Source organism: Gobius niger (assembly GCF_951799975.1).
Source record: "Gobius niger genome assembly, chromosome: 6".
NCBI classification, from domain to species: domain Eukaryota; kingdom Metazoa; phylum Chordata; class Actinopteri; order Gobiiformes; family Gobiidae; genus Gobius; species Gobius niger.
Window position 1 is genome coordinate 11,028,616 of NC_136857.1, and position 16,229 is coordinate 11,044,844.

The 16,229-nt window shown below is 39.4% G+C and overlaps 1 protein-coding gene across 2 annotated transcripts in view; it reads right to left on the bottom strand.

Moving 5' to 3' along the window:
• clstn1 (calsyntenin 1) overlaps positions 1 to 16,229 on the bottom strand; it is a 50,524-nt gene that overhangs the window by 21,408 nt on the left and 12,887 nt on the right. Inside the window, exons 2-3 of one of the 2 annotated variants that reach the window (XM_079558593.1) lie at positions 7,185 to 7,307; positions 1,586 to 1,615 (exon numbers count right to left, since the gene is read on the bottom strand). In XM_079558593.1, coding sequence (XP_079414719.1) covers positions 1,586 to 1,615; positions 7,185 to 7,307 — 153 coding nt within the window. The remainder of the gene's footprint in view (positions 1 to 1,585; positions 1,616 to 7,184; positions 7,308 to 16,229) is intronic. The other variant, XM_079558594.1, reaches the window with a different exon arrangement.

Here is a 16,229-nt window from a genome sequence, read left to right on the forward strand (position 1 = left end):
ATACAAGTGTTTATGGGATGATTGGAGGGTCTTTCATCTCTCTCTGGTGTCTCTGACCAGAAAACCATGTTTGCAACTTGACTGCCACCGGTGCGGAGAAAGCAATACACACTAATGAAATCACGAAGAAGAAGCTAACATGCTAACGGGCAAAGCTAACTGCGGGCTAACGTCACTTTAAACAGTATTTACAGCCAGGTTTGAGTGAAAAAAAAATATTTCCATTGTATAATTGGATGCACAGTAACCCTCTCTCCCTTCGCCTTTCCTGTCAGCGTAGTATTTACTCTCCAAGACAATTAATAAGTTAAAAAAAATCGTAACTTGCTACTACACCTGCAGTTGCGCTTATGGCCTCTAGGGGGAAGAGTTACTTAGTACTGCTTTAAGACTTGTATTATCTCAGAGGGACTACGGAAAGGATTTATTAAGGTATTAATAATCATGTTTATTCACTTCTGTGTTCTTTGCCTTGTTTCCCATGAAATAGACATTTCACTCAAACTATATAATTTAATTTTTCAACATTCATCTTAAGACTGGTCTCTAACCAATTGTTTTTGGAAAACATTTAAACGAGTTAAATAAAATCTTGCAAGTACGGAGCAAAAAATTTAATTAACTTCTCGAATCTTAACTTATAATTAATGAACTGTCAGTGAAGACAAACATAAGACCTACAGACCACAGGAATGCAGCATCTTTTATTGCAAAAATGTGAACAAAACAAAAGAAATGATTAAACTGTGTTATGGTGGTCCCACATCAATTGAGTCATCAAGACCTATTCTGTTTGAAAGAAAGCCACACAAACACCTCCTAATTAACCTCGTCTTTATTTTCAACTAAATCAGTCTTCCTGTGCAAATTAGCCCCACCCCAAAAAAAACCCCAGCCCAAACCAAAAAGGTCCCACGACAGATTTGAGAAACAAAATTAAAAAACAAAACAAAAAACTGGATGAGAACTGGGGTTAGAAATATCAACTTGCTCGACATCCACATCAAATGACAACTGCAGCCATGCTATAACGGTGAGAATAGTGGAGGCAAATTAACTCAAGAGGTCCACTGAGGCAGAAGCGACAACAGAAAACTTTGCAGCGGAGAGAGTTTGCATTAGTTAACAATCTCAGCAGCTCTGGTTAGAAAGATTTACAGGAGTCTTTTGTTCCTGACTCTTCGTTATTTCCAAACCAAATTTTCTACATCAAGAAGCACCCATTATTTCAATTCAACAAAAGTGTTAGATTGTGGCGTATTGAGTTTGACATAATGGTGGCACTCCTGTTTATAAGCTTTTAGTTGTTTTTTTCAATCATTTGTTACGGCTGAACACTGTTAGGGTCTGCAAACTGCAATGGATGTCTCATGCACAGATATTTCTAAGAGCAGCCAGCCCCACGACACACTTTTCATCCAGCTGTGTAGCTATAGCTAAAAATATCCAAGGTGAGGTTGAACGAAACATTGAAAACTCAAAATGGGGAGAGTAAAAAGAGCATGGCGGGTTTTCTGTGTCAAAGTGCAGATGTGGTTTAGCGTTAGTGGGTTAATACTAAGCAACAAGGCAGAGGAAAGATCACCTTCTTCAGTGAGCGTCACCTCATAACTCTCTACAAGGAGGAGAAGAAATAGACCCAGTGAAAGAGAGACACAGACAACACACAGGAAAGAGAGTAGGCAGTTTTCTTAGGAGTAATAGAAGGAAACAGGGCCCTTGACAAAACCAGTCTGTCGTAGAAATGACTCAGATCCGAGGAGGAAAGAAATCGGAGGAAAAACGCACAATCACAACTGACACCACTCAAAATCGCATCTAAAATTTATTGTATTTTTTTAAAACTCAAACGAGAGCCAAAAGAAAAATGAAGATTATGTATTCACGTGAACAGCTCTAAGAGGTGATGCAAGGCTTCAAAATTCTGCATCTCAAATGCTTGTGACTCGTAGGTGAAAAGCTTCCATATGATACAATATATTTCATGACGCAAAATATTGAAATATCACACAAGGAATCACTCCATATGAACTGATCAAAAATAAAAGCACAGAACACGTGCTATGATCAACCAAAAGAAGCAGTAGCGGAGGGTTTGTTTTGTAGTTCTATTTCTTTACTCATATTATATAAAGGATTGAGTATTCACTATTTTAGTATTTATACCATGATTTCCTTAAAGGCACACTGCGCAACATTTTGGACTATACTGTTGCCGGCAAAGCAAAACATGCTCCTAATAACCAGCTCGACACAGAAAATGCTATTTTATCAAAGAATGGATTTGGATGAAAACCTAACCCGTCTAAATCTCAAATTCTGCTGACTTTAGTCACATCTCCATGGAGACGAGCTGGAGACGCACCCACTCCCGGTAAAGTTAAATTCATGTCTTAGGAGAGCTGAGCCGCTCACAGCAAAAGCACAAGTTTATTGTTGTACATTTATGAGGTATTTTTCAATGATGAAAATATGCGTCATAAATACTTGCATTTCAAGTTTATGTATTGAGTAAAAATCTACACAGTGTGGCTTAAAGGGACTTGTACTGAAAATGTTAAAATTAAGTATTTTCCACCCCCTACATGTTTCAACAATGTCCTATGTAGAATGAGCCCAGACCTGTTCACCACAACTGCCTCTAAAATCCTGCACTGTCACTCAAGGTGTTAATTTGGGTCCGAATTGCCGTCATGCACGAGCTTATTACAGAAGGTGCAGCTACATGTATGACCTGAGGTGGCAGTAGTGAGCATAAAATGGCTTACTTGCATCAAGCCCCTTTAATAATTTTAACCATTTTGCATTTAAAACAACTTATATTTGCAGCATCAGCTTTGTGGTTGTATAAGCTACTAGGGCTGCAACTAACGATTATTTTGGTAATCGATTAATCTACCGATCATTTTTACGATTAATCGATTAATTGCTTGACTGTGAAAGGTGCAAGGAAATTTTTTTTTTTTAAATTTTTATCACATAGAGCTAAAGTGGCGCCGCTTGAGGACATGTTGATGGAGTAAATTTAAAGTAAACGTTTGTACGAGGCTCTTTGTGCTACTTCTGCTTTCTGATTGGACGAGACAAAGACAGATATTTGTGAAATTTACAATTTACAAAACACTGCAGACCCTAACTTTAAAAACAAAGTAGGTTTTCATCCAAAATACATAATTTTCATGTCTTTTTAGCTCTATTTTAGTCTGTGTTTACTAGAAAACAATTAATCGATTACTGAAATAGTTGACAACTATTTTAGTAATCGATTAGTTGTCGATTAATCGATTAGTTGTTTCAGCCCTATAAGCTACGCAGCAGCGGAGTGATCTGCAAGAAAATAGTCCCTCAAAATGCGGTAATTCATGTGATGCAAGGTCAGTTATATTCCAATAATGATTCTATCGACACAAACAATTATAACATTAATCTGGCGTTATAAGTGATTTGTGTCAGGTGCACTGTGGAGTCTGTTTTTTAATGCAGGCTAGCTGATACCATAGAAATGCACTAGCCTAGCGCCACGAAACTCTTCAAATATAAGAACTGCATGAATTACAAAAAAAAAAACTCCAGAAATCAACAACACTCTGGATAACTAGGAAATGAGGATCTATGTCAAAAATCCTGAATTATCCCTTTAAAATTAATTTCATAGTGCACAGGAAAAAAAACATCCAGGTGCATCAACATTTGAGGAAGACAAATGCAAAACTAATCACATGTATTTCAAAACATGTTTGTAGAGCGCTCAGCGACAGTTAGGAAGAGACTTTGCTGTTTCCAGAGGACATTTTGTCATCTAAATATAAATGTGAGTATTTAAATCTGCGATTTAAATAGTGATATTGATTCCACTGCTGTAATTACAATGAAACAATCTCTCTACATTCAGTCAGATCAAGATTCAATTTTGTTTCTCTTCATCTATTATTCTACGTTAATTATAAAACAATATTCACACATTGAAAACTTCTTGCTCGTGCTGCCGCTTAGACGTTTTCTGATAAATTGTCCTTGTATTTGATTGTTGTTTTAGCTCTCACCGTCTGATTTCCACTCGTGAGCCCAGGTCAGGAGCTTCACACAGGCCTCTGCTGTTCTGAGCCAGTCATGCGGCGGAGTTATGAGCCTTTGTTTCCAATAATGAAGAGGCCTCAGCTCCTCTCCGCGCTCTCTGCTCCACACTGAGCTCACACTGGAGCTCTGGATCGATGCTGGCCCTGACCTGCTCTGAGGAGGGTTCTGCTGGGGTTGTCAATCTACATGTCAATTATAGCCGCGGGATATTCTGAGGAGTATTGAATGGCAGCTGTGGACATGATTTGTTGAGCGGCCGAGTGTGTTGTAATGATTAAGACCGGCTGAACTTTAGGGCTGTGCAAGATATTCGATAAATGTAGTATTGCGATCATGATACTATTGCGTATAGATACAGACGGCATCTCGTCATAGAAGGGGGCGTGGCTTCGCCGAGGGGGAAAATAGAATCTTTAGAGAAACACAATTTTCCACTCTTTTTTGCCATTTTCTGGTGGAATATGAACTTATTTATCACACAAATAAAGTCAAGTGTAAATCGGGCCCATATGGATATTTTCTCACAGCAGATTGTTCTGTAGAAGTGAAAAAACGGCAGTTGTGGCAAGCGCTAGCTAACCGTTAGCATTAGCCCAATGCTGATTGCTGTTTCCCAAAAGATTATATTTTCCCCCTCGGCGAAGCCACGCCCTCTTCTATGACGAGATGCCATCTGTATCTATTGTACATTTAAATTAAGGATTCATCAAATTATCAAAAAACAAAACTTTAAATTAAAGTCAAGGATACAGAAGGAACTAAATTAGAGAAAGATAGATAGATACACTTTTAGTCTCTGCACACTGAATAAGAAGTCCTTGAAGTCTGACAGAGCCTATATTTGTTTACGCTCTTTTTATTCCTTTAGGGCTCACGAATTACGATCACATGAAATTACAGGACACTATTCAAGTCACCATAACTGGTTGTATCTAGTTCAGGGGTGATCTTGACATGAATCCACAACCCAAATAACTGACCAATTTGGCACTAGTTTCAGCACCGACTCGCAATACTACTGTACATAAGGATATTATTTTAGCCTATTTATTACAAACTTATCCTAAAATCTTACTTCTGGGTAATAAAAATAAAATCTTTGTGATCTTATTAACTGATTTGATAACCACAAGAGGCATTAACACTAAAACACAATAAAAAAAAAGGTAATGTATTGTTTCAGTTTAAGCCCAACAAGCTCCACTTGCTGTCACTTGTTCCCTGATCCTCTTATGTTGTTATATTTTTGTTTCATGTTAAGTAATATAAAACTATAACCAGCCTTTGCAACACATTGAGAACACATGAAGGAACCCCCTGGTCGCCTTGGACAAATAGAAGATAAAAGCGTCCATCATTAAAGCGTGTGGTAGCGTCGGTCTCTCTGCAGCAGCGCTCACAGATCAAGGCTCATGTGACTCAGTTTGGGCGAGAGCATTTCCACAGCGATGGTGTTTTGAATCGCCGCCAAAGTTAATTCCCGTGCGATTAAAGCAGCCCGGCGCGAGCACTGCCTCGTACATAAAGCATACTAATTGTGCCTCTCCGCTGGGAGCACATGAAAGAAGATTTTGATCTGAATTTCAAAAGAGCTGAACCCTAATAAAAACTGAATGTGGGGAATGAACTGGAGACGTCTGATGCTGGAAGTTCATTAACAAAATTGTAATCCAAGAGTGAAGAGACACAACGTCAGTATTTTGTGACAATTCCCAGCAGATGTCAGCTCAGGACTAGTTTGGAAAAGTAGACAGGAAAATGGACTAAGAGTTTAATCAAAATTGAGGCAGGAAATTATAACAATGAACATTTCAGCAAGTGGTGGGAATCTATTGATAATATGATATACATTTTTGCTCTGGCGGCCAATCACTATAAGGAACTTTAAAGGAGCTATTCTTGATTTTGTTTGTATACTTTTTTGTCCCCATAGGGAAATTTGTCCTCTGCATTTACAACCCGTAAGGACGACAGCAATGCAGCGCACCCAGGGACCCATCTCCACGATGTGGAGCCAGGCTGATCGTCATAATCACCTCGCTGGAGGATTCACCTATTGCACATGTTTTTAGTGGTAGGGGAAACCAGAGTACCCGGAGGAAACCTATGCAGACACGGGGAGAACATGCAAACTCCACACAGAAAGGCCCCGTCCTGGTGGGAATCGAACCCGGGACCTTCTAGCTGTGAAGCGGAGGCGCTAACCGCTGCGCTACCGTTTTAATGTTCTGTATTGGAATAAAATTTGTTTTGTCCTTTAGGTAGAAGCAGACATTTATCCAAAAAGCACTGGTTTTAAAGCCTTCTAAACAGTCATAAAATGTCAGGCTAGGAGGCATTTTTTACAGTGAAGTGACAGTTTTCCTCCCTGAAAGTTGTGAAACCTGGTTTAAACTCAGTCCCTGTGACGAATTTTGATGTTGTAAATACATTAGGAAAGTTTGAGATGAGTTTGGACCAGAAAATAGCAATTTGAAATTTGAGTGACCCTGTTTCTTTGTACAATCAGGTATAGCTCCTTTAACAAAAGAATAGTTCCTAACTTGATCGTATATTGCTTGAAAACTATACTTTACAGTAATGGCACCTGGACAATACCTTTTGTGTACTTAGTCATTACCCTGAACAGGAGCGTCAAGATTATTGAGAAATTGAATTACACCCAAAATAGTGTTCATAAGTTATTTTTCTTTGACTATTAGTTTGTATCATCTGTTTGAGAAAGGACAACCAAGTTTTTTAGCATGGTCTCCTCGCATTAAGTTTTTTCGGTACCAGTTTAAGACACCAACTTACCTAAAAAAGAAAGAAGTAAAAGTAGTGCCTTTTCTTTTTGTTGTACTATACTGGTACCTTTTTAAACTACCCAGCTGGAAACCCCTTGCCCCTATTGGCGTGCATACAGAACAAACAGCCCATGTCTCCGCTCCCATCTGCTACAAACAATGCTAAAAAACTACTACTATAAGGACTAAGCTACCTTTAGTACACCCCAGGTAGAACTATTCAACCTGGGGTGCTTTATGGTCAAAAAAATAAAAAATAAACATGATGCCAAAACCATTTTAGAACCACCATCGCTAAACGCTCTGTCCATCTGCTCTCACCTGCGTAGCGTAGGGGGGCGTCCTTGTCCAGTGCAATAAGAGGCGGGTCCAGGAGCACTTTGTCATCGTTTTCTGTTACGATCCCATGGTACGTCGTCTCGATCCATGGTTTGTGCTTATTGACTGTAGGAAAAAAAAAACAGAAGAGAGAGAGAAAGAGTCAGCATCTGTGTAAGGAGGCTTCGCTAATTATCCATGTCCTGAGGAAAAATGTCTTTATCGGCAAAGTGCTTCCCTCACTAATGAGCTATTCCACCTTCGCTTCAATAGTCTCTCAAACAAAAAACATTAGGGCCGGGGATATGAAGAAGTTACAAGCTCCTTTATCAATGTTAGTGTCGATTCTCATCTCGCCTCAACTTTGTCTAATGCGCAAGAGGTTTAATAGTCAGACTATCATTCAAACTGTTTCAAGCTGATGAAACAGGCAACAACAAAGCCAGTTGAGAGCTCATCACCTCGCACTGGTAAAGAATAGGAGCTTGAATTGAACCTCCAACCAACAGATTTCTGGGCGGAAGATTTACCACCGAGCCCCTGTGCCACCGAGCTTATGTTAGTTCAGGGGTAAATGGTGCATCCACAAATCTATAATAAAACTCCATAGATATCCATTGTAACCCGCGCTGGCGGCCATATTGTGATTTTTTTCCCCCACTCGAAAACTCATTGAAGAACTTCAGAGGAAACTGAATTATTTTATTAAAATCTTGCAAAACCTTTTCATTAATTGGTGTAAAAGTGAATGTATCAATTAATGCTGGATGTGTCCACAGTGTGTTGACATGCAGCTATACATTCAGTCATGTGACTTTTGTTGTTTTGGCAGCCATTTTGAATCCCGAGGTGCATTATGCAGTACTTCAACAAATAACAATATCTAGGATATAAATGAAAGACAACTGATTGACAGTGGCATTTATATGTATTTGTAATCATTGCTCAAGAAGAAAACAGTAAAAAAACATGGCCCCAGAGAGCACACGTTTTATGTGAAGAAACCAGTGAGTCAGTGTTGAAGCTGCTCAAGATGTTTGCATGCTACCGGTTAGCATTAAGCTTCAACAGCTCAGCTCTGACCTCTCCATGAGAAAGCCCCGAACCACACTCCAAACATCTAGCCTTGGATACAACATGTGACAGAGGTCAGAGCTGAGCTGTTACTGTAGCATTTCCTCAGTGTTCAAAGATGTAAGCCACACATGTGTTTATCGTGTTGGAGCCATTGGTAGACAGTTGCTAACCGGTAGCATGCTAATGCCTTGAGCAGCTTAAACACGGACTCAGACTCTGTTGACATGACAAACTGTAAAAATCACAGAGAAAGGGTTTCTGTTTCCACTTTGATGTGTTAATTTAGTCTGAGGAGTGAAGCAGATCTTCCTGCTGTAGCTAGAAGGACAGAGCTGCTACGCCTGTGCCACATTTGCTGGTTTTATCACATAAACGGACAAAGACAGATGGACTTCCCTGTCTTATTAGGACTCCAACATGACAACTGTATTTGATTACCTAACCGTTTTACCGTCAATATTATATCCCTTTTTTTTTTTTTTTTTTTTACATTACTTTCATTTGGGAGAATTTAGTAACTGCAAGATGGCTGCCACATTTGCCATGGCAACGGTTGATATTTCCTATCCAGATTGTGGCTTTATCCATTGTATCACATCTCCAAGTTATATGTTTTACACTGAAACTAACCTGACTGGCTTATTATTCAAAGGGCCATTAGTACTAACAAACAAAATCACTATGTGTTCAATGACTTTCCTCGCAAGTGTGTCATTCCACCATAGCACCACTTGAACACTCTCACATTATCACCAAAAACATTAAGGATTGAGTGTTTGAGAAATCTGCGCAGCATTTCATCACAGCGTATGTCTCTCCTCATTACCCTTCACTTTAAATCTTGCCTCGTAGTCAAACGTTAATTACAAAAGGCACATTTTTCAAGTTGATTTAAGGTAGCGGCGAAGTGTTTCAGGCGACAAACAAAGACAATCTGTGAATATATTTTGAAGTTAAGCATCAAAAGGAAGAAGACAGTGCGTGGATATGGCTTTCAGGCTGATTTATGGAGCGCTAGTGAGATCATTTGCAAAACTGTTTACCCCTAAAAAAAAACATGGCATCTGCAGAGCTGCGCAGTAGCCCGCGGCGGAGAAGCGGTAGCGGTGAGTGACACATTTGGGGCTGGCTCAGGGAAACGGCGGCAGCGCAGGGGAGTGGAGCTCCGTTACAGTCCGTATGCGCTCGTGTCTGCACTGGGACAACAGGCCGGTGTCTGTGTGCGAGTGAACAGGTGATGGGAACAGGGCGTGACAGTGAGGCTGCAGGGGATAAGGACCACGCATTATGTATAAGTCACATAGGGCGGGCATACAGAAGGAAAGTGAAAATTATACAGTGGAAGCCTGCACACTTATTGGTCATAATTTTGCTATTTCAGGCAATAAAAACAGTACACTTTATGGATGGATGGATGGTGGTGGTTGTCTGTAATCTTTCTCTATTGTGGGTGTACAAAACAACTGCTTAACATCTTAACCCCACCTTCACCGAGCACATTTTCCCCAGTTCGGCTTTACCCAAATCCAAAAGCTTATTGATCAAGGAGTCGAAATGGAGACGCAAAACAAGGATGAAAACTGATGAAAAAGAGCGAGAAAAACATGACTAAAAAGTGACACAAATGTGATGAAAGACATGACAAAATAGAAAAGCGATGAAAAAAACACAAAGTTAGGATCAGTTATGAAGGCCTTAGCCTCATCATCGAGCATATTTGAGATTTGGGTAAAGCCAAACTAGAGAAAATGTCATACCTTATCCATATGGAGTATTTTGAAATGCAGCTACAACTAAGAACTGCTCCAGGTGAACACAGAAGGAGTCTGACTTTAAATTTTATGTATCAAATGTAGGAAATAAATGACAGACAGTAACTAACTAACAATAACTATTTTTTATTGTTGTACACCAGGCATTTGTACATGGTCTATGGTTTTGTCATCATGGAAAAGTCTTTGCTCATTGCTGTAAAGTGGAGCCTCTGTTTTCAAAGGCGCCACACTGGATTAACAGAGAAGGAGAACTGGATTTCATGAAACAATAAAACTTTTCATCCACAAAGCATTTCTTTTCAATTTACCGTAATTATCTATTGCTGTAGAGCAGGTCACTGCTTGTTAATGCATTCAATAATGTTAGGTGTGAGCAGCAAACCACCACAGTGTAGTCAGGTAGACTTACATAAGAGTCCATGCGGTGCCTAAAAGGTTCAGAAAATCCTATGGGCATTTGTATGTTAATTCAAACAGCTTTACAGACTAAAAGAATCCCATTTCAGAGCATGTTTGTGGAGGTCTTAACCACAGAGCTTACAGGTTTTATACATTATAAATCCTTACGATGGCAGATTTTTTTGTTAATGCAGTCTTTGTGACGAGCGATAAACTGCAAATCACAAAACTGCATCTTGTTTGCAGTTCCCTTTGAAATACCTTGCTAAACAGTCGCTCTTTCCGAAATGCTGGGTCATTTTTCTTGCGTTACATAACTATAATCAATATGCTGCACACACAAAAGCAGCCTGAACATTAAGACCCCTGATAGGTGAGGTGCCGTCTCCATAGCAACTACCTTTGTGGGAGGGTCATTGTACTGAACGTGTGCAAATGTTGTTTGAACTACACCAAGAAGAAGAAAATAAGATGCACCAGACACTGTGTAGGAAAATACACACAGACCATGTTTATTGAGACGTCGTCCATCACAATATTTATGCAATTATAGAAGGATAAATTAAGCTAATAATAATATTCTCATGTTAATGAACCTATAATTAGAAGACTTATGGCAAAACATCTGCTAAACATGACGCAAGGCCGTGTTTCAAATTACTATCTCGGCTTAACAACTGGGGCTACATTTCCAACATAATTAACTGTATGTTTGCCAAATCCAATCTGAGTAGAGCCATTGACTCTTGGTGCGTTAATACTAAAATTAGAGGAATTCTCATTGATTACATGAACAATTCACTACAATCTATTTGTTCCAGATTAGTATAATATGTCCGCAGCATTTCTAGTTTTGATCTACGTATTTAGTGCCATAATAGTACATTAATGGAGATTTTAAAATGTAAATTGCATGAGTTACTGTTCAAAAGCATCTAGACACAACAGAGATATACAGTGTTACCAGTAGTGACCCGGCAGATTATAGAATTGTCTCACAGCTTTTTTCTTTACTTTTTTAATATTGTTTTTAGCCCCTAAAAGAGTGCATTTCTGTGGCAATGCTGAATAAACAACATTCAATCCTGAACTCTTGGAAATAAAAAATTTCTGATAATTATAGAGATTGTAATAATTATGTTTGTAATCTATGTTTCCAAAATGGAGTTCAGATGCGCATGTCCAGGAGCACTCACTTTTGAGAAATATGACCTGCAAGACTATAAACAAGAATCACATGTATTTCAGAATAAGACTGATGGACAAATGATATTTTGTTTGCAAAGGATACTGCACTATCTTTTAATATTAATATCTATTACACTGGTTTTCTCATTTCAATCTGAATGAGGTTATTTGTGAAAAAAACTGATGTGTCCCTTATAGATCAATCTAGTTTGTCTAAGTCTAAGGTTTATTTGAAAAGCCATAAGTGAAGCTAAATGTGGAGCAGCTGCTGTGGTTGCCATTTGCAAATTGATCAGGCCATAAATCTAAGTCTTTGCTGAGCCTCGTCTTGTGAGAGCGGAAACCTTTAGACAGATTGCCAGCACAGACTACTACAGTAATCTGCTTTAGAGTCTGGCACAGTCTGAGCCTGGTCACATGTAGGCATCAAACAGTCAGCAGAGAGGGGCACCCAACCATGGCACTGAGACAGCGATTTCAGAAGCCACAAAGCTGGGACTGTTGGGTAATAGTCAGAGACGGCCATATGTTACTCTCAGATTTTAAAACCACTGCAGCAAATTTCATTCATCTTTTTATAAAGGTTGTAAATACTGCAAAAGAGACACAACCGGCATTACCATTTATACCTTTGAGTTCAAAGCTCTGATCTTTGACAGGACAAGATGAAACTTTGACACTTCAAACACTTTTTTAACAGGGCTCAGTACGTGTGATGTCGAAGTCTTGTTTTTGCTTATCATTTCTGTAGTAAGGGCTTCATCGTAGTAGCATCACTAATACAGGAACCGTGTTTGCAAGGACTAACTTTAAGAATACATGAGCGATTCTATGTAGAATTCCTCCAGGGCACAATGAAGAACTGAAAAATTAAGAGAGGGCACAAATCGATTAAAGCAAAATGCTGAATATGATGGGTTCAGAGTCAGACTTGAAAGCGTCTGAAAAGCGTGAGGCAGGTGTGTGTCTGTAGAGGAGCCAGGGCCTGAAGGCCTGTGGCGGATTCAAAGTGAACTGCAGACTCCTATATTGCTCTGGAAATCAAAGCCACTTTGAGCTGAGCAAACTCTGTTCAAAATCCAAATCTGAAACACGTCTTTGCACAGAGCGCGACACCCGCATACACACTGTGAAATTGCCAACAAGAGCTTTTTGACAAGACGGCTTCATCATCCTTCTGCAAACCTGCAAAGAACAGAGAGACTGGAAACTTGTGCAAAAACAAGTGACGATGTTCTGCGCGCTGCAACAGAGAAATTGGAACTTTATGAATATTCAATCAAAACATTTTTTTTTAAATGGTGGGTTTTGATATGGCTGCAGATTTAACACAATATGATTACAAGAAGCTCCCAAACAGACATTTCACCCAATAACAGGGAGGGAAAGGACGCCATTTTGTCAATTTAACTGAACAGTAAAAGCAATTTATTAGGCCCAAAACACAATCTTAACTGACTCAATTATGAAGCGCACACTTAAGACTTTTACATAAAAGCATCTGCTCGAAGAAAACTTCCAAAGCAATCAATGTCACACTAACTACGCTTCATTTGCAAACAAAGGCGACGCTGGACTGACTGTTCACCGATGCAGAGCCGGACGAAAGCTCCATTAGCAATTACCTGATGACTACGCTCACGTATCTTGGAATAACAGTGTTTCAGAGAGAGGAAACATGTTTAAGCCCAAAAGGGAGCCAAACACTATCAACAAAATAGCAGCAACAAACACAAATCTCATCTCAGAGGAAGAAAGTTGCTTTAGTTATTTGTTAAAAAACATAATAAAGCAACTAAATGGTAATGAACAATACAATTTAAACTTCCTGTGCAAGAAGAATGTTGAATGTTGAGTGAAAAGATCCCTGTCCTGGCACTTTATCGGGCAGTGTGTGATCAATAAGAAGTCATTGATTAGCAATGGCATCAAAATAAATGTTCATCTTTTCACCTGCATACACTTAACGAAGACACAACCATGGCCCCATCCACTAATGTTTTGAGAGGAAACAGATTTCTATAATTTCTTATATTAAAACACCACCTGCAGTTTGAGGAATGCAATTTTCACCTCACTAAATCATTCAAACCTGCCTTGAGGAGAAAGGGATTGAGATTGATGACTTATTAATCGGCTTTCGACTCATCACACCTGGAGGCAGCGAAAATCACAGTTTAAGCAGAACAGAAGGCAAAATAAAATCGACTCCGGTGACCGTTCAAACCAAAATGTCTTCACAAACATAAATAAATCATCAGCAATTAAAAAACAACAACACGAGGATGGGTCTGAGGGTAATGTCTTGCTGCTTTGCTCCAAAAAAAAAAAAAAAATCCTTGCAAAGTTGATCATGTTTTCTCCAAAACGTGCGGCGCCTTTATCTTGTTCTGCCTCCAAAGCAGACAATGGGCGCAGATGGTAACCTTGTTGTACCTCAGCGCAACATGGGCACTGCTATTGAATCCTGTTACAGCAAATAAAGCCTGCGCAATTTAATCCGATAATGGGACGCGCCGATTTCATTCACTGACAGCGAGGTCGAGGGGAGACAAAACATAAAAGAAGGGCTGCCAGGCACACACATATTTTGATCATGTACCAAGTTTGACTGTACCACTTTAAAAAAACAAACTAAAAATGCTTAGAGGAAACCAACCCTTCTAAACTTGACAAAAACAAAATGTCTACAAATCTAGATAAGTATTGTAATATTTGGCCAACACACACCAATTAAACAAAAGCGTCCTTGGCTGCACTTACAAAAAGCATATCAGATGGTCCTTTTCTCTTTCATAACCATTTTGCGCTGTGCCAAATGAGCACAAAGTGATCACCAGTGTCATCCTGCGGGGACCTGTAAACTGTGTGCCATGCCATGCCAGCGCAGTCAGAGGTTTGCCAGCTCCTTTCATGTCGCCCCAAAAGCCTGCGGTAACATATTGACCAGAGGACGGGCCACAGAAACAAAAGAGCTTTGTGTTGTCTTTTATGAGAGCCTAACCTATACAGTTTGACCTATTACCCGTGATGGAGAACTTCCTGCGACAATGTAAGGGGCACAAAGGTTCGGTAAATCCTGAGATTCAGCGGGAACAACAGACACTAAACACTGTTTTCACTGGTTTAACGCTAAAGCCGTGACTCACCTTTACGGTATGTTCAAACGCAGCTGTACAGTAATAGTTCTGCGCCACATAACAGTCAACAAAAATCAGAGCACAAAACCTTAAGTCGCAAACAGCATTTTATATTTTATCTTTGCTCGGGAAGATAAATTGTGCTTTGTGTCCAATTTACAGCCACAAATACATTCTACAAGTACACAATGAAAGGCAGCAGTGGGTGAGATGTAGGTGTAGCCTACTATGGATAACTGCTCATTGCTCATACAATAACCTTTGGTGAGATTGGCATAATAGAGCTTTGGAACCTACGTCACGGCGCAATGCATTTGGGGTCTCCGGCGCCATCTTGCTTGGCCACGGCACAAAACGAGCATTTTTGTGAAGATTCTTGCTTATTTGCTTGAGCCAGAGTGAATTCACTGTAAACTAAGCCACGTGCAGTCCCATGGGTTACCTGTGTAATCCTTTAGGTTTCTATTTTGTGCATAAACGTGCTTTTTGTATGTTTTTTTTGTCATCTGAAGTCATAAAGAGCTAGCGTGGCTAACAGCAGAGCTAACGTTCAGGCTAGTTGTGTCCCTTTGGTCAGTCTAACACGGCGCCTCTTACGTCGTTTCCAGGTAGAAAATGTATATAAAATGAGAGCCCATTCTCACAGCCTGGCCGCCTAACTGTGAGTTAACGTAGCACACAACACAAGAAATTCATACCATCGCTGAAAAAGCTGATATAGCTGCCGTATGTTTACTCGTGGCTGTCAGCCCCATGTTAGCCCTGGTTAGCGCTGGGACGAGTGACCTTTAAAGATGGCGCCGGAAACTTTCGTGACGTCACGTTCCAAAGCTCTATATTTATCACACACAATTAAAATCAAGCCAAAATCTAACGTTAGCACATGTAGCATGAAGCTAGGGCTGGGCGATATAGACCAAAAGTCATATGATACATTTTGGCTAAATATCGATATATATCCCGACATTTTTTCCGCAAAAGGAGAGCTGTGAAATGAAATGCTAAGTCAAAGTCAAATACGAATAGTTTAATTGAAAACACACTATAAAATGTCAACTTAAACACTGTGTAACAAAGCTCCGTAAGGTGCACGTGTACATTTATTCATTTGTTCATGTCATGTCATGCCGTTACACTTTTTTTTTTCCATCCATACATGAACAAAAAGGAAGAGAGAAGATTAATCTTATATCATCTGTTTCCATTAGCAACTTTACAACAAATTGAAATCAGTTAGATTAATTCCCATCATTCTACCCCAAATCTTAAATAAAAATAGCCTAGAAAACAAAATAAGGCAGCATTAATATATAAAGATAACAAAATAAAGTGCTCAGTTTAAGAATAAGATACACTTTTTTTTTTAAGTCAGATGTTACCTGTTTCTTTTTGTTAACTTAATAGCCTATCTCAATTTGAAATATCCCGATATACACGATATGGTCTAATTCCATATCTCATTTAAAAAT